Source organism: Electrophorus electricus, chromosome 11 (genome assembly GCF_041902795.1).
Source record: "Electrophorus electricus isolate QZ-2024a chromosome 11, ASM4190279v1, whole genome shotgun sequence".
Classification (NCBI taxonomy): domain Eukaryota; kingdom Metazoa; phylum Chordata; class Actinopteri; order Gymnotiformes; family Gymnotidae; genus Electrophorus; species Electrophorus electricus.
In genome coordinates, this window is record NC_137507.1 from 27,176,871 (window position 1) to 27,200,913 (window position 24,043).

Consider the following 24,043-nt stretch of genomic DNA (forward strand, 5'->3'; position numbering starts at 1 on the left):
AACTACACAAAAATACACAGCTACACAACACTACACAACTAGACAAAACAAAGTTTACAAACTAACGCTGTTCCTTTTATGGTGTGTTTCATTACACAAACCTTTATCAGACACTAGAGCATTCATTTTGTGGGTTAAAGTGTATATCAGAGGGAGAGACAGGTGTGCCAGATGGAGGTATGAGATCAGAGGCTGGGTAACAGGCTGAGACAGGACTAGAAAACACAGGATAGAGAACCCAAACAAATGATACACCAATCCACCTTTGAACAGGTTTGAAATAGCTGTGTTCAGCCATTTTATGCAGTCATTTAGGCCATTTATCAATTTCCTGCACACATTCATGAAACAGTACAGTTTCTGCCTAAAACGGAGCTTCACATAAACACCATAACACCAATCTGGTCCAAGTTTGTAAATGCATTATACACACTCACATGGTTCATTGGAAGACAACCATCCAGAATATTATTAGTGGAGGAGCAAAATGATGAACAAGGTTTATGTTCGTAAAACTAAAAAATTGAAGAAATTGAATGGTTGCCAAAGTTCTATTTAGAAATCAGAAAGCAAAATTTATCAGGCTCCAGAGTTGATGTGAGCCCATATGACTTTCAACTGCAACTGTTCATTTGTCAGTGAATGCACTCTTTAGAGCAGTCTAGAGTAGGTCTGATGGGAAAGGCTACACAGGTAAACAAAATGTGAACTTTTATTTTTGTTTGTTTTGCAGTAGGTGGTCCTTATAGTACCTTTAACACTGAACTCTAATGTTTTTAGAATTTAAATATCATGTCTTTTAAGTGATAAGGCAATTAAATTTTACATTAATTAAATATTACTTATTTGTAAGGCTGTTATTACACTTAAAATATGTAAAGACATACTTCTAAAATGTACAATGACATACAGCTATACTGGGCCAAACAAACAAACAAAAAAACTATGGGTGAGAAATTCTAAAAAAAAAAAATTTGGATTCAGTATGCAAAAATACATAATAAACATGTAGTTTTGCATGCTGAACCCAAATATATTTTCTGAATTTCATGGATGTGGATATGGTTCAGCTAACTACTGATTACAAATTAGCTCAATACGGCTTTGGCTTGACAGAATTATTTCTGTCCTTCAGAATTTACCTTCAATGCATTTTTCAATCAGCTCAGATTTTAAAATACTTGGCCACTCTCATTCTCAACCTTCCATCAAGACAAGTCTCCCTCCCCTAAACACCACCTCTCTGTTCTCAATTCACTCCCTCATCTTCAATCTCTTGCAGTCTCTCTCTCCTTCACTCACTCCTCCTCAGCCTCCCCTAAACACCTGTCCCCTGCACTGTCCTCCTCAGCCTCATCTAAACACCACCTGTCCCCTGCACTGTCCTCCTCAGCCTCATCTAAACACCACCTGTCCCCTGCACTGTCCTCCTCAGCCTCCCCTAAACACCACCTGTCCCCTGCAGTCCTCCTCAGCCTCACCTAAACACCACCTGTCCCCTGCACTGTCCTCCTCAGCCTCCCCTAAACACCACCTGTCCCCTGCACTGTCCTCCTCAGCCTCATCTAAACACCACCTGTCCCCTGCACTGTCCTCCCCAGCCTCCCCTAAACACCACCTGTCCCCTGCAGTCCTCCTCAGCCTCCCCTAAACACCACCTGTCCCCTGCAGTCCTCCTCAGCCTCACCTAAACACCACCTGTCCCCTGCACTGTCCTCCTCAGCCTCACCTAAACACCATCTGTCCCCTGCACTGTCCTCCTCAGCCTCACCTAAACACCACGTCCCCTGCACTGTCCTCCTCAGCCTCACCTAAACACCATCTGTCCCCTGCACTGTCCTCCTCAGAACACTACCTTTATGGCATTTAGCAGACGCTCTTATCCAGAGCAACTTACTACCTCTCTCTTTCACTCTCATCCTCAACCTCCCATATCTTTCTTTGAAATCCTTCCTTTCCTCACACGTTTGTTTTACCTGACCATATGTTACCTGGATCAGCCTGTCTAATAAAACTGCACACCTTCATTTGGCTGCTGTCTGCTTTGCTGGTTAAAAGCAAAGTGATCAATCTTAGATTTTTTTATTTATGGCCAAGATTCTAGATTCTAGATTGTGTTTCTGACAATCAAGTCACACGAGTAATATCTGTATTGTTTTTCACGTAAATGACTGTGGAAAAGAGACAGCAAACTTTGCTCTCAAGGAAGTGAGTGTCTTTATATTTTTCATTGCCCACAGTCACATGGTACAATGTATTTTACATGTTTTCACTGTTTTACAAAGATATATTTTTCATGTCAGTTCTAGCAAGCATCAGTCTTTCTAAAACCTATTAAATTTACACTACAATCCTTGCGGCACCCTCAGCTATGTCTGACATGCTTGACAAAACAAATTTTTACATCTTGGAAGAAAAAAAACTGTAGAGAAAGGGAAACTTTAGTTTGTAAACTAAGCCAGATTTATTCCGTAATCAAGGCATCAATGTCTTGCCTCCTTGCTTCTTAGAGAAAAATAATGACACCATAAATCAAAAGGTTTCATCTCACGCATCATTATGAAGAAAAAATGCTGCCATCATTCTTGATTTGGTTCTTCAAACCTGTGACTATCTAAGCTGTAATTACAGAGATTTACAGTTGCAGAAGACAAAAAGGCCAAAGTTTCTCTAAGGATCATAAAAGTTTAGAAGTGGTCATTCAGTTCAAAGACTCTGTTCAGGGCAGCATGAAAAGGTAGCATTACATTCTCTTCAGGAGAATTTACACACACACAAAAAAAGAAATTAACTGTGGTACAGCTATTGCACATACAGCTTACACACACTGACAAACGGACAAAAAAAAACGACTTTTTCAGAAGTATACACAAGAGTAATCAAACCGATTCGCACCCACAGGACAGTCACTTCTTTATTTCTCTTTCTCTCTCTAACACCCCCCCACACACACACCCTTAATCAAGCTCACAGTTCAGGTTAAACATCAAAAAAGATCCTCTGTCTTCTAGATTTGTGCCAGACCCAGAGTACTGTAATCACAAACAAAATCTAGTAATTAAAACAAACAAACAAAATATGGACATCTTACCCTAGCAGCCCCACATGCACTATACAAGTTTGAAACCAGACCAGTATGTCTATGTCCCGTCTTTAAGTGTATGGTGAACTGAATAAATATATTTGCGGAGTGTGTGTCTGCATAAGTGTAAACAAACCTATTAATTAGATAGTCCTTTGTGTGAGGACAATTTGACGTGTAAACGTCAGTCATGTAAGTCTTAATGCCTGGAATGAATAGTGGTATTGAATTACAACTTGCAAAGTATGCAATTGTGAGACTGTTTGTGCATCCGGGTACTTTTGTGGGTCGGAGTTTGGCAGAGTTCAGTAGGTGGTATTTGGGGTTTCGTGGGTGGAGCTAAACAGAAGTTCTGCCTTAGAGCTGATGAAGTATGTCAATACAAGAGACACTAGCAAAACAGTCACGCCCACTCCCAGGGTCAACATCTGTGAGACAGGAAACAAAAATTGCAAATAAAATATATAAATAAAACATACTTAAGAATTTGAAGATAAATAAAACAAAACTAAATCAACATTAGACTTCATCCAGGCGACATCTGAATCCAAGTAAAACCATTACCTCTAGCTGTGGACTTGCAACTAGAAATATGCGGGCTCGGATGGTCTTCCAACGTGACTCTGTCCACGTCGAGTATTCCCTGGAACCATACTCTGGAAGCTCAAAAGCAGGGGAGAGGGCTTTGGCCAGACGTACAGATGTACGCACACAATAAGGGTCCCCTTCTGTGCTGTTAGCTGAAGGAGGCCCAGACACCCAGTGGTATGAATACAGCTGGGAGAGAAAACAGAGAGGGATAGATCTTCAGCACAGCCTCACACTGATGTGCTGTAAAGGACGTCAGAAACATACCATGAAAACAATCTTAAAAACGGGAGCAAAAATGTGCTCACTTGAAGTTGTAATTGGTAGATACACTTTACAAAACCATAAAAAACAGCTGCTAATTGGTGCCAGACCATGACACCCTAGAATGAGTGGCACCCCACTAATCTGTGATATATTTTTTTTTAACCACCCAGTAACAACAACTCTGGACTGCTGTTAGCTGTAAAGGATCTTTTCAGCTTTGGACCAGGATAACACCTATAGAACACCATATAAGTCCCTGGAATAAGACTCAACCTTCCACCTGAAGGCACGGCAAATTCCTACATGCAACTGCTCTTATAAAAACCACAACAATATCTGATCTACAGCACATGGGCATGGGCGGCCATGGCCGGAAAGACCTACGGCTGATGAAACCAGCCACAGGGAAATCATGTGCCGTGTGAGTGTTCCTGCATGTGGGAGGTCGCATTGAGGCACAGGCGTCAGGCAGAAGCACAGGCGTCAGGCAGAAGCACACGTACATCTTTGCTCTCGCCGGGAACGTCATTGGGGTTCTGGCACTGGATCTGGTTGAGACTGGTGACGGTGCCGGTCGCGTTGGCCATGACAAATTGTACGAAGCGAGTGACGCTCTTCACAGAGTTGTCCTGTCGCAGGCCAATGTAGTACTGCGGGGGACCAGACTCTGGAGAGAGCAAGGATGGGAGTGTTACTGAGGAGATGAGAAGAAGAGCGTGCATGCAAGGGTAATGTTAGGTGAGGACCGGACCTAAAATAGAACTGCGTCCTTTTGCTCCAGCCTCAGGGGGAAGTAGGGAACTGAACCAGCTGTTATTAGAGCGCACCAGAAATCCATACAGCAGCTTCGCCATCTGAAATAGTGATGGAGAAAGAGACAGCGAGCAAGAGATACAATGAGAAAATGTTTCTCAACCCCTCCAGCATATGATCACCATTTTGATTCAAGCAACACTTGGCCACAAGTCCCAATTTTAAAAATGTTTAATTACATTTATATATTTAAAAAAAATAATATGTTTGTTTTTATTATTAAAAATTATTTTAAAAGTATACATTGACAAAAAAAATCCATCTATTGAAAAGGAATTGTGTACACTAAAATTTGAAACTAGTGTGGTTTGGAACTATAGACTTGCAATGGTGTACCTCAAGAATTTTCAAGAAAAATACCATTTGAGCACATATTACAACTTGGAGCACATATTACACTAGGTGAAGAGTCAAAAACAAAGGATTTCTGTTGAATTGGGTTTAGGGCATTCTCAAGGGGCAGGCAAGGTCCTGGGTGAGTCAACCCAGACAGGGCCCGTCTGACATGATACCATTCTAGATTTAATGATCAGCTAATACCACTGCAGGCTACACCATCTTACAAATCATCCATAAACAACTGCATACAAAGTGTCAACGGCATAGGTGAATCTGACTCCGGGTCTGGCTCTGGGTTGAGATCTGTGCAATCGCAGACACAGACCTCCTCATTAGCAGCTCCTTCCACTAGACTGGCTTATGCAGCATTCTCAACTTCCACAAAACTTCCGGTTTACATCCTCTGTTGGCCCAACACATTTTCCCCGCGTACTCCACAAACATGTAAATTAAAATAAAATGTAAAAATACTTAAAAAAAAAAGAAAAAAAAAGAAGGACTATGACAGTATAAAGTGCCAATGCAAAACAGCATTTTCCAACTACACTAGTTTGCCTACAAACTATACACCGAAAATGACTGAAACCCTATTTTTGACTAATCGTCAGGTATTAGATGTGCTTTCAATTGTCCACAGACCAATATTTTACTTCAAAATTGTACCTTTCAAAAAGATTCATGTTTTTTCCAACTCCATTACTATACTATCAATGATATGCCAGTGCAAAACTGCATTTCCCAGCCCCACTAGCTACACTACTGGCTATACACCCCAAATTACAGAAACCCACTATTTTTCACTCTTCGCTTAATACAACATGCTCCCACTTATGCAAAGAACTATATAGTCCAAATGTCAGAAATCCTGTTTGACGTATTGAACCCCTGTGGCTATGATGGCGTCTCTGTTTTAAAACAAGCTGAGACACTATCTTAAAGTCTTTTTTTTAATTGTTTTTATAAATTAGGTAGAAAATAAAGTGCCATTGTAAACTTTCATGATCCAGTAACTAGTTTGAGTAAAGGCTATATACTGTCAAAAATACTTATTTTTTATTTATTGATATGTCTTAGATTTAAGATAAGATCACATCAAAAAGTGATACTTTTAATCAAAATCCAAATTTGTTTTTAAGTTTTAGTAACAGTCAACTCATAACTGCTGATTATTCACAATTAATTTAAATAACTGGATCTATAAAATATCAATAATGTGGTGTTTACGTTAGCATATTCCATCTCGCTTAAAATTCATAATGTTGCTTTTTTCCATTTTTGTACAAACACTTAGTTTCCTTGTACTAACTTATTTTAATGAAAAAAATATATATATGACTTTCCAGCAGCTGCTACTTATTTCACGCAGCTTAGCGGCTCATGGGACAATGGAATCCTGTGACATGATCTCATGACCATATGAAGGCTCACCATCTTGGCATCAGCAGTGATGTTGATGAGTAATCGGTCATTCCCTCCGGCCTGCTTGTATAGTGAACGGGCAACTAGAGTAGCCACTTCAGTTAGTGACTATTGTGTGGTCAGGGAAGACAAAGAAATTAGTCATGTAACTTCAACACACTCCACTAGTACCAATATAACTACTGTTACTAGTATAGGTGCCCTGACAGTGCTGGTCTGGTAGGCGTGCAGACCGAGATACCTTGGAAGCCTCAGTCTCATACTCCATCTGTTCCTCTGGGCTCAGGTCGGAAGGATACGTCATGTTCAGGTAGGCTGCCGTGTCGTACAGACTCTCATAGTACCTACATCAGGTGTGTGAGATTTTATTTAACAGTGTTCACCTTAAAAAACAAACAAACAAACAAACAAACAAAAACACAACAAAAACAAAAACAACCACTTCCTGACTCATGACCATTCTGTATTGAGTGCATTTCCAACAGGATCAGTAATCCAGATACTTCCACCCAATCACAGCTTAAAGAGCCATTAAACAAGGCCCACTGTCACACAAGCACTCACCTGTTGATGAATGACGATTTGTGGTCTGCAAGCACCACGCCTGGGATTGGCTGAACCCGCAAGAAGCGCTGAAAGGAGGAGGGGGGTAAGGCCTGAGTGGTATTGGGTTCGTCCAACGAGACATTCAGTGTGGAGGCCACAGATTTGATGTTGTCCACTAGATTTATAACCTGGAAAAGAGGGAAGGTCTCTCTTGTTGACTGAATACCTCTTGTCCACTCTCCACTCCCTCTTGGGGATTGGTGTCACCTACCTCCTCGTCCACGGTGCTGTTCTTACGAGACACCGGGTCTGTATGCATCCACAGCTTCTGGCCATTCCGCAACCCCACCTTCCAACACACAAACATTACGTAGAGTGTGTTTGTGTGTGTGAGAGAGAGTGCATGTGTACATCTAAGTTAGCTGTAGTGCATACCTGCCCAATCTCTAAAACTGAATGCACATTGTCCAAGTTGATTACAAATTTATCTTGTTTCATGTCGTACACCATCCGGGAACTACCAATGTAATCAAAGGTTTCCTGAAGGTTGAAAGAAAAGACAAGAGTCACACTCTCTCTCTCACACACTCTCACAGACACTCACACACACACTCACACACACACACACACACACACACACACACACACACAGACCACAATGTAAATACAGACTCAAGCACACGCACCCCTTGGAAGAAGGTAAAGAAGATGTTGCGAACAGGTGGAGCTTCTTGAGTGACAGGGTACAGTGCATGGGCGGCGGCCAGCAGTGTCACAATGCCAGAGACCGTCCCTTCTGCGGATGTACCAATGTCCCAGAAGAACGACCGTCCGTCCAACTGAGTGAGTGTGAGATAAATGGGTTATGACACACAGTACAAAATGACATTTACCTAGCACTTATGAGCCAAAAGTCCCCAGTGGTCAATCAAGTCATGGTTATAAATTAACAACTGTCCACTATTTCAGTGAAGTAAAGACATAAACCAGTAGGAAAATACATCACAGAGACACCTTAACCAAAAGAGGGCACAGAGCTTCAGAAAGCGCGAATACACTGAGAATTGTACATTGTGTACATACACATAAATCCATATATACATTGTGTATATATACATATTATACATATATTATACATATATTGTACATACATTGTTTATATATATATATTTATTTATTTATTTATTTATTTGTGCAACCCTGTTTTCTTTTCCCTCAGTTCGGACAGAGCACTCTCAAACCATTTCACTGCGAGTTATACCGTGTATGACTATGTATGTGACAAATAAACCAAACTTGAAACTTGAGACAGCTGAGAGGAGAGGAGAGGTGAACAGGTAGGCCAGAAAGGAGCAGAGAGAGGCCCCGAGTGCAGTGCTCACCCTGGCCGCTGCAATGACCACGCTCTCGTTGTTCTTGTGGCCCTTGGCACTGGCGTTGATGGGCCGGATGGACGCCCACACGTTGAAGTCGCTCAGGGGGTCGCACACTTCTGCGCGTCTCATGCAGGTCACAGTATCCGTGACGGCGTGCATGTGGGAGAACAGCTGCATAGCGCATAGCGGGTACTGGGGGGCACTGCCATTTACACGCATGTTATGGTCTTCATAACACTATGAGGAAAGGGAGAGAGTTTTTATTGTGCATCATTACCTACAGACAACAATTAGCAGTTCAAAACAATAAATGAAAGGAGACACAGGGGTGGGGCAGATAAACATATGCCCACTCACGCAAACACTTGGCCCGCGCAAACACACAAGGCCCACACACATGCTCGTGTGCAAACCCACTCACAAACACATGTTCGCATGCAGTCGCGCACACCCCCTTCACCCACTTTGCGCATGACTTGTGTCTGATTGTCATCTTTGAGAGAGAAGATGGGGAAGGTGAAGTCTTCATAGGACATACTGTTCCCCAGAGGGTTCCACACTGTACTGCTGCAGTTGGCCAGGTCAGGACCATAGTCCTCCCTGTACACACCTAACAGGTCACACAATCATAAAGACACATTCAGACACATCCAATCCTTAACGCATTTGTCTAAAACCCATGTAGTCTCTACCCAAACAGAGACCTCATTCACGCTACAGAAATAAGCTTTCAATGAAATCCAATACTATCCAATTTCATTAAGTGCCCACTTGCACCCGCAAAAAGGTTTGGTCCGGTTTCGTCTGCCGTTTCTCCCTGCATACATCCACACACGCATGCACACTATATTGGTCTGCTTTTGTCTTCTCTTTTCTACTGAGTACACCCACACCCATTCACCCACCCACCCACGCAAACACCTGTGTTCTGGTTTGGGCAAGAAGTGTGAGGGGAGAAACTCTCTACTGCAGTGGTGTTGGAGTTTATGACAGCCACACCCGCGACCCGTGTGGAGTTCTTCATCCTCATCATAGTGGGCCTACAATAGGGAGATGACACCCTCAACATAAAGCTAAACACCAATGAGCAAGCGAAGAGCTGATCAGTGTGTGCGTATTAAGAGTTTGAATACCTGGTGAAGAAAGTTGCCTCCATAAGTACCATATAAGGAGGATGAGGTCCAGTGCTGAGGATCCAGTCAAGGTCTGCCTCTGTCTCCAAGACATGAAGGACCCCAGTGTCCCCTGATATTGAAGCTGCAGAACACCACCAACCAGTGAGACAGAATACATAAAAAAATATCTGTTTGCCTGACTATAGTACACAATGGCTTTTAAATTGCTTGCACAGCTATCCTTTTTTTCTGGAAGCCTTGCGTTCTATATGGAAATTTTGTGCGAAAAAAAAATGAAAGTGTTTCATACACATTAATTAATCCTGTCTGTGTATCTGTGAACGTATATGTGGGTGGTGGGTCCTCAGGATTGATTGACTCACATTGACATCCTATCTGATGTGTGGCGTTAAGAAGCCGGACACACGGAACTGTATTTTTAAGTTCAATGTAGATCTTCTGCTCAACAGAGCTACCGCTCACATCTAGGTAGAGGGAATTAACGGATGGTTTAACGCGTAATAAAACCTGCACACAACAGATCATATGTGGTTAATTTGGATATTTAAGGCATTATGTAGCATTATAGTATACAGCTAGCAATACAGCATACGAAGCACTGTGGAAGACTAACGAGAACGGTATTTTGTTTATTTATTTATTTCTTTGTTTTGCGCAACCGAATAAACAATAAGATAGCTGCGAAGCTGGGTATGAGGTCACGTTAAAATAGGCTAGTCAGGTGTCTCCACGATAAAACACGGGGAGAATAAATGGTTGTTGCACAGAGCTGAGTGCAAGCTTCATTTCATGTTTACGAGCTGTGGACGTAGCCTGTTAGCTAGGACAGCAAGGTAGCAAAGTTAGCGACAGATGAACAGTGAAGGCAGGGCAGAAATCCAGTTACTCTTTAATTACCACAAAACCGCGGCAACATCATTCTGACTTACATGTATAAAGGAAACGTATGACCAACAGTTCAACCCATTTCAAGGATTCTGGACGCATCTTCCTGGTTTTTCTACACATAAGACAAAACAAATGAAGTTCTGCTCTGTTTTTTCCGGTTCCGTTTTGGTCCTTTTTCGTTACTCTGTCGAAAAGTTCCAACGACAATTTACTGCCACCTACTGGTAGATAATTATCGCATTCCAAAATAAGAAAAATAAAAAACCTTCACGTGAATAAAATAGGACATTTACTTATACAAAGCATTGTAGTTATTTGTCATTATGTCTTTTTTAATTATTCCTACAGGTTTTCCTTTTCCTTCTTTTTCCGGAATAGTGCCTGAGTGTGCGCCTGTTTTTCATTGTTTACGGTAGGACCGTGTTTCTCCTCTTCCGTTGCGTGGTTGTCCAGGCACAAAACATCAAAATCCTTGAACGGGTATTGTGTTGGATTTAAAAGTATCGCAAACTCTCCTGCTCGTCGTTACCCAATTCTGCAAAACTGAAGGGGGAAAAAACGTTCCGATACTGACAAGGTTATGTAAATCAGATGGATAACATGTCAAACGGCTTCACTCTCCAGAAACAAATAGCGTCTATCATGGACGTGCTTGCTAAAGCCGCGGTGGCCGAAATAAGCAAAGTCGTGGATGATGGTGTTGTTATGCTTCGGCTTGAAATATGTGAACGAGAAAACGAAATCGACACCTTGAAGAGGAATCTCCAAATAGTGTCAAATGAGCTACGGGAGACACGACGTGCTCTCGTCCGGGAGTGTGTTAGTGATCGCCCGACAGAGCAGTTTGGAGTATTTCAAGGTATTGATACAGCCGAATAGTAACCTGTTCACTCAGATCACCTTAAAAACGACTTGTTCTGGTCGTTACTCTATGCATTATATAGTAGGATTTTACACTGAAAGTCTAAATGGGGCGTGAGATGGTGTGGAGTGTGTGGTGACTTTGTTAACAAAAAAAAGTTACATTTTTTGTAAACAAACGTTTTATAGTTGTCAGGTTTAAAAATAAATAAATAAATTGTACCCCCTCATCAACATAGGTGTCAAAGACAAAGATAAGAAAGGAGCTGACAGAGAGGTGAAAAATGACAACGTGGAACAGCCACAGGTGGAGAGCCACACTGCAGCTTCCAGAATCGTGAAGATTGAAGGGCTGAACGATGAGGAGGCTTCGCAGGATACAAACCAGCGTTCAACCACAGAGCTCACCTTTCATTCTGCCCTCACCTCCAGTGAACAACACTTCACCCAGGCATGGTCACCGGAGAGCAGCCCTGAGGCTCAAACACCTGAGTATTTCCATTCCAGACAGGATGACTCGCAACACCAGCCAGGTCCTGCTGCCGGCTCGGAGGCGATTTACAAGCCAGCCAGAGATAGACTGGAAACAGTATGCCCAAATGGAGAAGAGTCAGCCATCAGACACGGTTCGCACTCTCCAGACGGCCTGCGTGCAGTTACAGACGAACCACTGCCAACACATAAGAACACAGGACTGGGACAGTCCCTCTCCTGCACGCAGAACACACTCGCACATTTACATGCTGACTCTCAAGCAAACTTCCCTCCAGCGGCGTGCAGAGGCAGGGTGGTGAACGGGACGGACGTGGATAGGAGACGTTTCCTCTGCGCGTTCTGCAGCAAGAGCTTCGATCGGCACAGCCACCTGGAGAGACACCAGCGCATCCACACTGGGGAGAAACCCTTCAGCTGCAGGCTGTGTGGACGATGCTTCACACAAAAGAGCAGCCTGAAGAGCCATCTGAAAACACATCGAGGTGAAATCCAAAGCCAGCAGCCCTTAGGGCCAGATTTCACGTATTTATTCATTTACCAGGGATACAGTCTTTAATTTTCTGCTCCTTTAGCTAACTCCTCTCATTAGGTGTGGCACAGACTAAATTAACACCCATTATGTCATATAATTACATCATTGTTACATATTACATCATATTATTTACCTTATATTTGAAAATTTTGAAGTGTGTCCATGAGAAGACACAGTACAATGTAAGTTACAATTAAAGCTTAAAATTCACCTCAGTAGGTTTTGTAATCTGTTTGGTACAATTGTAGAATAATAAGTTCCAAAATGGGATAATGCTAACTTTTTTTTCTTTTTCCACAGGATTCAGTGGAGACATAGAATCAGCTTGCGGGCTGCCTGCCGAAGAGAACCACTTCAGTGATGAATGGACAGTGGCAGTGTACTGTGAGGAGCAGGTAGCACGCCTCCCTTACAGAAATGGTCCAGATGCTCACACACACAGACCCGACGCACACTCATCTTTTCTGGGCCAGGAAGATGCTCACTTCATAAATGCAGAGGAAGAGCCTGCGCAGCACACACACATGGATTTCCCGAACACCCAGAGTAAAGCCTGCGCCTCCCCAGCTGGGGATGGGTCGGAGCCAGCTGATCCGCGTGAGCTGCAAGAGTGCGACGATGCGGTGGATGGTGCCACAGTAAATGGCATGAAGACTGAACAGGAGGGGGAGGAGGATAAAGACCAGACGTTGACCCAGGCGTCGTCTGATTTTAGCGTAGAGGATTGCAGACAACCAGACTCCGACTGCGAGAGTGTCATGGATGAGGGGGACTCTGAGGCTCCACCCTCCTTAAACGCAGCCAGCGCAGGACAAGACTCTGTGCAGTCGGGTTGCTCTCACAAGGCTGAGTACAGTTCAGAGACGGCAGATGTTAACAAACATGATTTAGAAGCTTCCTCGACCGTCGTGCACTCGTGGGGAGGTCCTGAACTCAGCGAAACGAGGTGTGCAGACAGCAGCCAAATCGGCGTGAAGAAGGAGGAAGAGGTGATGTCTCTTGTGGATGAAGAAGAGGTCAGTCAAGAGATAGCTCATGCCTTGCAGTTCGAGGTACCGAATGTGGCCTCACTGTTAGACCACAGCACCACTGTGCCTTTGCTCAGGACCTTAGAGGCTGCTACAGTGCCGGATCTGAACTATCACACGTCACCCACAAGGCATGGGGTGCCGAGCAGTAGCCAGAGAGGCCGCGTGCGCCGCTTCCCGTGTGTGCTCTGCGGGAAGAGCTTCGACCGCATGAGCCACCTGGAGCGGCACCGGCGCATCCACACGGGCGAGAAGCCCTATGGCTGCGGCACATGCGGGCGCAGATTCAGCCAGAAGAGCAGCCTGAAGGGCCATATGCGGACGCACGTGGGTGAACGCACGTTCTGCTGCAGCACCTGTGGAGCTGCCTTCCTTACACGGGCCGCCCGCTACAGGCACGTGTGCCCACATGCTGCAGCTGGAGCATTCTTAGGGTAACCGGATTCCAGGTGGCCTGCTAAGATTGTGTAAGATGACAAGACAAACCTGACTTCATATGACCTGCCGAGGTTCACACATAGGAGGGGCCATGCATAGTCTGGATTCTGGCAGAATGTGGATTTTAGCTGTTTAGTTCCTGTAACTAACCAGCATGTAGCCACTGATGCAGTTGTTCTACCCCATGCGAGGCCTTGTTCACTTTATTATTTAAGTGGCAAGTTCTCTCATCCTGTGCCAGCAAAGTCTGCATTCTTCCTGTAACAGATTAGGAAGATTAGCATGGGATGATGATTTTGATAGATTACTTTATGTAGTTTCTGTAGTTTATTTTATTCTTTCTCATCATGAAGACCATTATACATACAAATATATTCATCTTTAAGGTGTGCTGCCAGGAAGATGATATATTGTGCTACTTCTCATAATGTGTATTGTCAGAATTATGTAGCCAAACCCATTTAAACCCATTCATCTTTTTAAAGAGCGTTAGAGGCATTAGATTAAGTTGATTAGCAATACATTCACGTCTAGGTATTTTGATTGATTAGATCCAGTGAGATGTGTGTTTTATGTTCTTGTCATCATGTTTCGTGTGGCGCACATCTTGTGACCGGAAAGACAGGAATACTTTGTGAGCCACCAAATTGATATGTACTGTAGCAAGAAGGTGGTAACAAGAGTGGTCATCACTGTGTTTTTAAATATGAGTGAGTTTGATATAATTGTTTCTGTATTGCTTGTTTTTAAATCATGTATCACTGCTACATGGCCATCAAACTACTGCTTTGTGGTTGAACCGGACACTGGCGTTACACTGTGAGAATACAGGGCATTGTAAGAACTGAAACGTGCAGTTTTATTTGTAAGTCATGAGTGTGTGTGTGACACTTCCTTTGAACTCATCATGCCGTTCTCTGGCTGTAGTCCATGTACCTGCCTCAAGATGTTTTTTTTCCTCCCCAGGATGTGTAAGAATTTTTTATTTCCTCAATCTCTATGCGTTACATGACCTTGTCCAGCAAGATTCATTCTGGCACAAATGGAAGAAATGGCATATTCTATGCTGGGACATCAAGAATCTACCTAGTGAATAAAGTTTAACTATTGGCCTTCATTACTCAAATGCCACAGGCCACAAGCCTGCTCATGTGTTCTATCTGCTTTCTGAAGTTTTAGTTCAGTCTGTTTCTTATTTGCCAAAGGGAATATTTTTTGGAAACTAAGTCTTTGAAGTCAATAGAGAAAAGACATACAGATAATGAAATGAAATGGTCATGACATACAGGTTATGAAAACGGCTGCATTGGATGGTTATTAGAGAAACCAGGGCCACGTTCAGTGTGAAAGGTCAGCAGTACAAGCCTAGCATTATCCAAGTAAACAAATCTGCACTACACAATGAAGCTGTATGTGAACAATGTAGAAACCTGAATCATTTAATCTTTGTCATGTGGGTTTGTGGGTAGACTCCCTAGTTAAGAGAGTACAATTCCAAACCACATAGAATCTTTTACACAATGACCTGTAAGTCTATAGCTTTATAACTTATTAGGCAGATGCATACACATCTGGGTGCATAGGTGCACAGAGGGGACTGAGTTAGTACCAGAAATTTTAAAACTATGATTTGGCCTTTGCCTGTAGTGCAGTGGTTATATTACAAAGTATATAAGCATTGATATTTCCTTCATACATTCAGTGTTTAAGATACATTTGTAGAGTAAGATGGATTACATTTTAATCTCCGAAGAGAACATAATTTGGATTTGTGATGTGACAGTATTAAATATTAATCGCTGATACCAATTAGAAATTGGACCTCTGTTCGCCTTTCTACCTGGTGAACAAGCTTCCAATTCAAGCTTCCTCATCACTCTGAAATGCACAAAACCAACTATTTATGGAGAGAGAGGTAGGAAACAAATGTGTGATTCACAGGGTTTCCAGAGAAGCAGGATGTTTCGGACAGAGATCCTTCATCAGCTGTGCGTGCAAAGTGGACAGAGGTCTTTCCAAAGTCCTTTGTTTGCACAGCTGATGAAGGACCTCTGTCTGTAACATCCTGTTTCTCTGGAAATCTTGTGTACAACATGGCAATACTGCATTTTTGCATCTTTTACTACATCTTTATTCCTTTTTCACTTTAAAAAAAATTCCCCAGTTGCCCTCCCCTGGGCGGTCTTTTTCCTTTAAGCTCAGGTCCTCTACCACAGACCTGGGAATTTGAAGGCCCTGCATAGTATCTTAGCTGTTCCCGGGACTGCACTCTTCTGGACGGAGATCTCAGATGTTGTTCCTGGGATCTGCTGGAGCCAGTCTCCCAGTTTGGGGGTCACTGCCCCTAGCGCTCTGATTACCACAGGAACCACTGTTACCTTCACCTTCCACATCTCTTCTAGCTCTTCTTTCAGCCCTTGGTATTTCTTGAGCTTTTCATATTCCTTGTTCCTGATGTTGCAATAACTATCTCTATCACTATAGCCCTCTTGTCCATCTGCTGCTTGTCCATCATTACTATGTCTGGTTGGTTAGCCATTACCATTTTGTCATTTTGTATTTGGAAGTCCCACAGGATCTGAGCTTGGTCATTCTTCACCACTTTGGGTTTCTGCTGTCTGTGCTGTACACTACGAACTTCATCACTTGAGGCTATCTTGCTGGTTTACTTCTGAATCGTGGTTGTTTCATCCTGGATAGTGTCTCTGATGCTCACTAGTCCTCGACCTCCCTCCTCCCTCATAGAGTACATTCTCAGAATGCTGGATTTGGGATGAAACCCTCCATGCATTGTGAGTGGCTTCTATCTCCTCCTTTGGCCATCTTATGATGTCACCAGGATATTTGATGACTGGTGCAGTGTAGGCGTTGATAGCCTGGATCTTGTTCTTCCCGTTAAGATGACTACTTAGGACTTGCCTCAGTAGCTGCTTTCTTTGTGCCCTCTTCATAATTCCTATGGGATTGCAAGGTATTGTAGCTACTTTCAGCTACTTTCTGTAATGTTACTTTCTGGTTGGTAGTACGATCCCCACAGTTCTAGCTACCTTCCCTCTCCTAACTATCCGACCACACTTTTCCAGTATATATATTAGAGACAGAGACAGAGACAGAGAGAGAGAGAATGTTCCAAATTTCAGTAAAGTACACAAAGTTTCCAGAGAAAAATGTTTTGGACAGAGGTCCTTCATCAGGTGCGCAAGCACAGCTACAGTATCAAAATTATTATATGACAGATTTATCAAATTCTTGACAATCATGTCTTTGTTGTTTTTGTCTTGTCTGCGGGAGAATCATTAAAAATGGATGTGGTGGTCCTAGAGGATTTTGAAGTATTTAAGTATAATATTTACCACTGTTTTTTTTTTGTTTGTTTGGTTTTTTTGTAGGATTATAACTGAGCACCAAAGGAACAGTAGAAGTAGACATTTCTATTCTTTTCCACCTTTGTTTGAACTTTTAATGTCTATTGAAAAAGCAGCGAGTTGCCAGGTAGCAATCATCCTTTCAAGTGTTCAAGGAGTTATAGAAGAACACATTACTTTGTGAAGAGTCTTTAACATATGTAGGTAAGGACTGAACAATAGGTTGAAAAATGTCAGTGAGAAACTGGGATATAGTTCGGAACTATATCCCAGTTTCTCACTGACATTTTTCAACCTATTGTTCAGTCCAACCTATTGTTCAGGGGCATGCAGATAAAATAAGACATCCAGGATTGCTATCCTTATGAATGTTAGAAAGAAGATTGAAACTGTTATCTACAATAAGATTCTGTGTACAGTCAGGGAGGTGTCCTATTGAAATAGTATGATTAAGCGTTAACTCTGCCGAGTGATGTCATGGCTGTTCTGCCTATAAAACCTATCACTAGAAAGATGTAAGAAAGCTTCCTTGTGAAGGTCTTTTCTCCAGCTCAATTTGGTCAGCTGTGTTAAAATGTCACTTAATTCCTTTAAATCTTTAAGAGCAGAGTATTAGGGTATTCGGTATTTTTCCTTTGACAAGACCGTTTTTAAATTGATTTATACAGATTAGATTAGATTACATTTCATTTAAACTTTATTGTCACTGAGCAAAGTACAAATACCATGCCAACAAAGTACAGTTAGCATCCAACCAGAAGTGCAAATAGGAAGAAAGTATGTATGTCAGTATTCGGGGATTTGGAATGGGAGAAGTGTGAGGGGTATTTGTGTGTCAGTGAACATGTCCCTCTGGCTAGGTGCCCGGCGCTCCATGGCAATGTAATGCACAACACAATGGGGCAGAGTGACAGTAAAGTTTCATCAACATGCAAATGTACAATGAGACAAGAGACCTGGATTACTTTGGTTTAACAAGATAAGATATTGTAAGATTTATTTTATTGATCCAAAATCAACAATATTGCAGAACAAAAAACAAGACCATGGCCAGAAACCTAGAGTAGTATAATCCAAAATTCAGGGATAGATTAGTGTGGGTCCAGACAATATAGTGTAAATGATCATACTGTAAGAATAGATGATTGTAAAGAAGAATTACTACCGTATACATAAATTACAGTATAATGCATGTAGACCATGTGCAAGGGTCGGAAAGACAAGGTAATGAGTGCTGTGTTGAGAAATTTAGAAGTTTGACTGCAGAGGCTTTGAAGGTGTTCACTAGCCTGTTGGTGCAAAAGTGAAGGTTCCTGTAGAGTTTCCCAGAAGGAAGTAGAATGTGACTAGTGTATGTATGGGTGATGAATATCTTTAAGATAGCCTTTCACTCTGGCTGATGAGGACCAAGTTACTATTAGCACACCACAGTGACAGGTGCTGGACCTCCTCTCTGTAGGCTGTCTCATCACTGTTGCTGTTTAAGCCTAAATACCACCATGGTATGTTGTGTGTATGTGTGTGTGTGTGTGTGTGCGTGTCTGTTTGTGCACATACAGGTATGTATAAGAGGGTCCAGAGTCTTTCATGTAAATTTAAATAATTTATACTGGAATACTGAGGTCAAAGATGTAAAGGTGTTCTGAATGTTATTGTATTTTGCTTAACGTATCAACATTGCTAGATTTTTATGTTATTTATTTGACTAACCATGGGGTTTGTCACATTATAATAAAGTGTTTATATCCTTAATTGTCTCCATGACAGACCAGAAAAGAAAGGTCCTTGTTTTCCGTGTACTTCAAATATCAAACTAGAACATGGTGCTTGTCAGCTGCTATACTAATGCATTCATGATACAGGGATCTGAAAACTGCAGCTTTATCACGGCACGTTCTCTGTGTTTCTAGTTACGTAATAAATGTCTGTCCGGTTTGTTTACAAATTCATAAGACTGGGATGGGATGAAAATTAACATCAGATAGCTATGAGATAACCTCAGCCACGTTACAGAAATTTCTGTCCGATGAATGCACAGTGTACAGTATCCGTGTTTCCGTGTTTCCAAGACTACTTCATTTCCAAGACTACTTCATTTCTTCATTTCCTCACAACTCTCATCCGCAGAGGACCGACTTGAATCAGGAAACCCTTGCGTATCCCCTCAACGCGAAAGCCGAAGGAGAAGTGTACCCAATCTAACACCCTCCCCTCGTTTCCGTCGGGACACCACTTCGCATGGCCAATGTCGTAATATTTCCGGGTCAGAAGCACAGGAGAAGAGGGGAGACAAAATAACATTACTGGGACGCACAGCTCGATTAAATGAGGACGTTTCTGTCACGGGAATCCTCTGAAGGAACTATACGGCCAAAACCTAAAGAAGCTCACTGCCCTGTGCCGACCAATACGCTTGTTTTTGTATTTGTAAAGCCCAGTCGGACGTCAACATGCCAAAATGTCTAACTCTTGAGACGCAGATTTCGTCTGTGATGGAGAGCTTTGTCCGAGCCGCAGTGGCGGAGATCTGCAAACTTATCGACACGGAATGCGTGGAGATGCGCTTAGAGATCAGCAGGGGCCGGAGCGAGATTGAGACGCTGAAGGGAAAAGTACGTGATCTGAAGAAAGAACTGAGAAATCCGTCCGCTCCGGTTTCTCTCTCGTACTTGGTCGACGGTCTTATTGATGAGCCTGAGCGAGGTACCGATTTTTAGTCAGAAATTGATTATTGATTTGGGAAAAAAAAGAACAAAATTGTATGTTCGTGCAATATAATATACTCATGCACGCGCTAACAATTCTGCTCCAAGCAAAAGATTTATAATTCATTGCCATTTCAAAATTGAGCAAAGAATGCCTATTAGAATAAACGGAAAATATCTGACAAAAGCTGTGTTTAACCTCTAAGACACCGTTTATCACTGACACCTTTTATCACTAGTCTGCCATAAGTGTTACATTGTACAAAACTGCACAATAGTGCCATCAATGCACCATTAGAGTATGGACGTCAAAGGCTGATTATCATGAGGACTGGAATTAAATTAATAAAACACAATTTAATTCATGATATTTCCATGTCACAAATATTGGCACTCAGGAATTTGACATTTAAAATTTTAGACTACGGAAATAATAGTTATTTGAAAGAGTTTGATGTTGATAATTTTGTACAGCAGAGTGCCTAGCTGTGTTTACCTAATAATGCTAGTTGCTTTAAAATTAATCTGTTTTTCTGCAGTGTCCCAAGCTGTTCCTTGAAAAAGATCAATAGGTCTTCTGACGTTAATATTGAAATGGATTTTTGATTTTATTTTTAAAATTTTTATTCCTTGTTCTATTATGTCATTTCCTACTTAGATGTGAGCGCTGAACATGCCCAGCAGGAGGTTAACTGTGATGAGGAAGAGGAGGATACAAAGGCTAATACCTCAGCCCTGACAAAGAACCCACAGGAGCACGAGAATGAAGGATGCAGGAATTCTCCTCTGAGCTCTGGGAGTCGGCAGAGTCAGGACAGCGGGTTTTCACTTTTTGATAGAGTGGTTCAGTTTAGGGAACCCCACATTCTTCGCGGCTCACTGACGACTGAAGACAGAGCGGATGTGGGCGCACTCAGCATCGCAGCTCTAAAAGTGGAGGGTGGGAGTCACACTGCATCCACAGCTGAGTGTGTCTACCAGGCTGATGAGAAGTTTTGCACGGCTACACATGGCCATATGATTGGTGAGAAGATGATGCTATCCTGCTCTTTCCTACATTCACGCCTGCATTGCACACATATTGCATGGATCATTATAGGCACATGACTCAATTTGTGTAAATTACATTCAGCAATATAGGTTTATGAACTTTTAATTTGAATCAATTGAGTACCAGTTACCGGTCCCTCAATTATCAGTAGACATATTTACTTGTCTGATAGATATCAGTATTTCAAACCTGACCTCACATTTTATGTTTTTAGGATACAGCAACAATAACTTTGATACTACGGAGGATGTCCGGCCCCAGCCCCATAATTCAATGCTTTGCATTCACAAACAGCTTTCTGAAGGAGCACAGCACCATGCATTTGATGCACAGTTTAGTCAAAATGGGCCAAAGAATGGAGAAGAGTGTTGTATTGGGGTGCAATTTAAGACTGAGCAGCAGGAGGAGCCTCTAGCACAGAGGACCAATGAATGGACAGCTTGTGGGATGATGGACAGTGGTGCTTTGCCATGGCCCTCTTTGACTTCAGTGAATTGTGATACACGTGGAGGATGCTCTTCTATACCACAGCATCCTCTCCACAATTCTCTCACAGATGCCCATGTTCTTATTGATGGGACCAGTGAGATTTTACCTTCTCACAGTATAAGCTACACTGGTGAGCCCCAAGCCAAACAGATGAGAGCAAGGAAAAGCCACGATCGACTCCAGACCAGGACATTCAAGCCGAACTTTGCAAAGAGCCCGCCTCCGGCCACTGGACGCCACAGGTCGTTCTCCTGCTCGTTGTGTCCCAAGAGCTTCCACGGCGCTGTGGACCTGATACGGCATCAGCGCATACACACAGGCGAGAAGCCGTTCGGCTGTGGCGTGTGCGGCAAGCGCTTCGCTCTCCGGGGCAACCTCGTCACCCATGAGAGGGCCCACAGTGGCAGCAGACCTTTCACCTGCGGCCAGTGTGGTCGTGCCTTCGCACACGGCTCAAACCTCACCGCCCACCAGCGTGTCCATACTGGAGAGAGGCCGTTCCGCTGTCCACTGTGCGGCAAAACGTTTGCTTGGCGTTGTCCTTTCAAAAGGCACCTCAGACTGCACTGTCCAAATGGCCCTACTCCATGATTGGGTATGGACTTCCTTGTTTCTGTGGAACCAAGGATGTACGCTACTCTTGCAGCAGACATCTGAGTCTTGTAAACATGTATGTTCTCTGTTTGTAACCTTGAAGCATGGCAGTGGTGTTGTAAGCTGCTCTTGCAGGCCTGGCTGAGTCTTTTGAACAACATCAAAGCCATGCAAGGGGCCTAACAAAATTAACACGTAGTATGTTTAGCATGTTCTCTGTTTCTAAACTCGGAGCATGACAGTGGTGGTATTTCAGTTCTGAGCTGTCTCTGTCAACAGGTTATAGGAAGTGTCACTGGTAGTGTTGCTTTTTTAGATTGCTTACCCATTTTTATTGCACACTGGCTATCAGCATTCAGTATACAACACTCAGGTGTCTTTTGCTGATGTAATTTATGCAAAACTAAACACATTTTGAGTTTAGACTTAAAACACTTCATACAATGCTCCATCCCTAAGGATAAATTTAAACAGAAAATGTGCAAATTTGGAAATGAGTTACAAAACTTTAACTGTTGCAAAATGAACACAAAGATCTTTTTCTCTGTCGTGTTGTAGGAAAAGAGAACATTTATCAAATCTAAATATAATTTCCTTATGGTATTTAATTCAAAGAGGCAAAGACAGGTTGCTGTGTCTAAAACAGTATAATGTATTTATACATTTATTTTATTATTTTTTAAAAATGTATTAAGAAATTCCACAAATTTCTACATAAGGAATGGACTGACCGCAAATACTGGACAATTGGACAATAAACACACACATGCATAAAACGTAACGACAGCTAAGACACTGATGGTACAAACAGCTGCGCAATGTGGCAGAAGTAGTGAACAAGGAAAAATAGCTGAAGAAGAGTAAAACGAAGGGATCACTCAAATAGACAAACAAGCTCAATTTGAAAATCGGGCTGCGCCACTGAGCATGTCACCCACCGTTATTTGCCCATGGGAAGCAGGTCAAAGTGCAATCCAGTTTATCTCCTATTTCACAGGCCTCTATAATGTGAGCTTTTAGTAATGAAAACGGCTACAGTAATTGGAGCTACTGGTAGACTTGTGACGTGTTATGTTATACAGGACTGTTACTATTTTTATATCCTATACGGTTTCATATGGTAATTTGAAGATCTGAAGATTTTCTTAACTTTGTGCCATGTTGCAAGGTCTGGGGCAACAATCAAAAACAAGTATGTACTTAAAGCCTTACTTCAAGTAAATATATCCACCTGGCTATCATCAAATAAATGCACAAGTTCTAGTCATTCTCTAGTTTTTGGCTGCAGCAGTGATAACCACATATACATTGTGATATCTGTTATTTTATTAGTGCGGTATGAATGTGGTTTACTGTCTAGACATGGTTTGTCGTAGAAATTCATGTGTAAAATGTCAGGCATTTTGATGTGAAGGGAGGGTGTTCATGGTTAAGAAATCAGTGTTTCATTTGGCTCAAATTTTCAGGGTTTGAAAATGTGTATATGGTTTTAAGACATGTGTTTTGGTATTTCGGAGTAGAGATACTGTTTCTTAAAAAGTGTGTAAGCAATTGACAAACACTGTAAATGCCAAATTTAAGTGTCTTGTTTGCATTACTTTGTCTAACTAAACAAAACTATTGATTTAAAAGAAGCAAATAAACACACAGATCAAAGATCCCATTTTATTTACATATGTGGAATTGCAATTTAAACTAATCCATAGTAATTAACATTGTTAATTGTGAGGAAAAATCTACGTGAATCTGCTTATCTGATTGTGTACATAGCAAGCAAATGTAAAGGCGCTTTTTGAAGTTTTCAGAGTTACTGTTTTTAGGATTTTACTCTACTTGCAGTAAAAATGTTTCGCTAGGATTATTGGAATTATTGCGTAAGTGCATGATTGTCTTATATTTAGATATTTTGTGTATTATATATTTGTAGAGTCCTTTATTGTCATATATAGTGTGGAAAGTGTGCCATGCCATACCAATAAGACTCTAACACTACATTCACCTACCTCTGTAACATGATTAAAATTGTAAATC

At 42.1% G+C, this 24,043-nt stretch overlaps 2 protein-coding genes across 3 annotated transcripts; one reads left to right on the forward strand and one right to left on the reverse strand.

Moving 5' to 3' along the window:
* Window positions 1–2,440: 2,440 nt before the first annotated feature.
* On the reverse strand, window positions 2,441–10,652 carry ncstn (nicastrin). Of its 2 annotated transcripts, XM_027021752.3 has the most exons (16): window positions 10,496–10,652; window positions 9,929–10,030; window positions 9,564–9,687; window positions 9,352–9,470; window positions 8,895–9,040; window positions 8,437–8,667; window positions 7,741–7,893; window positions 7,490–7,594; window positions 7,326–7,403; window positions 7,073–7,242; window positions 6,750–6,852; window positions 6,518–6,616; window positions 4,689–4,791; window positions 4,441–4,604; window positions 3,647–3,859; window positions 2,441–3,510 (listed from the first exon to the last, which is right to left on the reverse strand). In XM_027021752.3, exons 1-16 carry the CDS (start codon window positions 10,572–10,574, stop codon window positions 3,388–3,390), a joined length of 2,112 nt encoding a protein of 703 aa, XP_026877553.2. In that variant the 5' UTR covers window positions 10,575–10,652; the 3' UTR covers window positions 2,441–3,387. The 2 variants fall into 2 exon arrangements, with proteins under 2 accessions (XP_026877553.2, XP_081580174.1); XM_081724048.1 differs by lacking the exons at window positions 9,352–9,470; window positions 10,496–10,652 and having other exon boundaries at window positions 9,929–10,035.
* A 164-nt stretch (window positions 10,653–10,816) lies between these two features.
* On the forward strand, window positions 10,817–23,703 carry LOC113584680 (uncharacterized). The gene is made up of 6 exons (XM_081723921.1): window positions 10,817–11,313; window positions 11,555–12,292; window positions 12,643–13,804; window positions 19,557–19,876; window positions 20,537–20,902; window positions 21,144–23,703. Exons 1-6 carry the CDS (start codon window positions 11,046–11,048, stop codon window positions 22,007–22,009), a joined length of 3,720 nt encoding a protein of 1,239 aa, XP_081580047.1. The 5' UTR covers window positions 10,817–11,045; the 3' UTR covers window positions 22,010–23,703.
* The last annotated feature ends 340 nt before the right edge of the window (window positions 23,704–24,043 follow it).

What these genes read in the sequence shown, in the direction of transcription:
- ncstn (XM_027021752.3), bottom strand. Translation starts at nt 10,574, where the DNA reads ATGTGTAGAAAAACCAGGAAGATGCGTCCAGAATCCTTGAAATGGGTT. An exon ending in CAGTTTTAGAGATTGGGCAG is followed by an intron (nt 7,404 to 7,489) that starts GTATGCACTACA and finishes GTGTGTTGGAAG; the next exon opens with GTGGGGTTGCGGAATGGCCA. An exon ending in AAATCGTCATTCATCAACAG is followed by an intron (nt 6,853 to 7,072) that starts GTGAGTGCTTGT and finishes CACCTGATGTAG; the next exon opens with GTACTATGAGAGTCTGTACG.
- LOC113584680 (XM_081723921.1), top strand. Translation starts at nt 11,046, where the DNA reads ATGGATAACATGTCAAACGGCTTCACTCTCCAGAAACAAATAGCGTCT. An exon ending in GCAGTTTGGAGTATTTCAAG is followed by an intron (nt 11,314 to 11,554) that starts GTATTGATACAG and finishes TCATCAACATAG; the next exon opens with GTGTCAAAGACAAAGATAAG. An exon ending in GCAGCTGGAGCATTCTTAGG is followed by an intron (nt 13,805 to 19,556) that starts GTAACCGGATTC and finishes CAAAACCTAAAG; the next exon opens with AAGCTCACTGCCCTGTGCCG.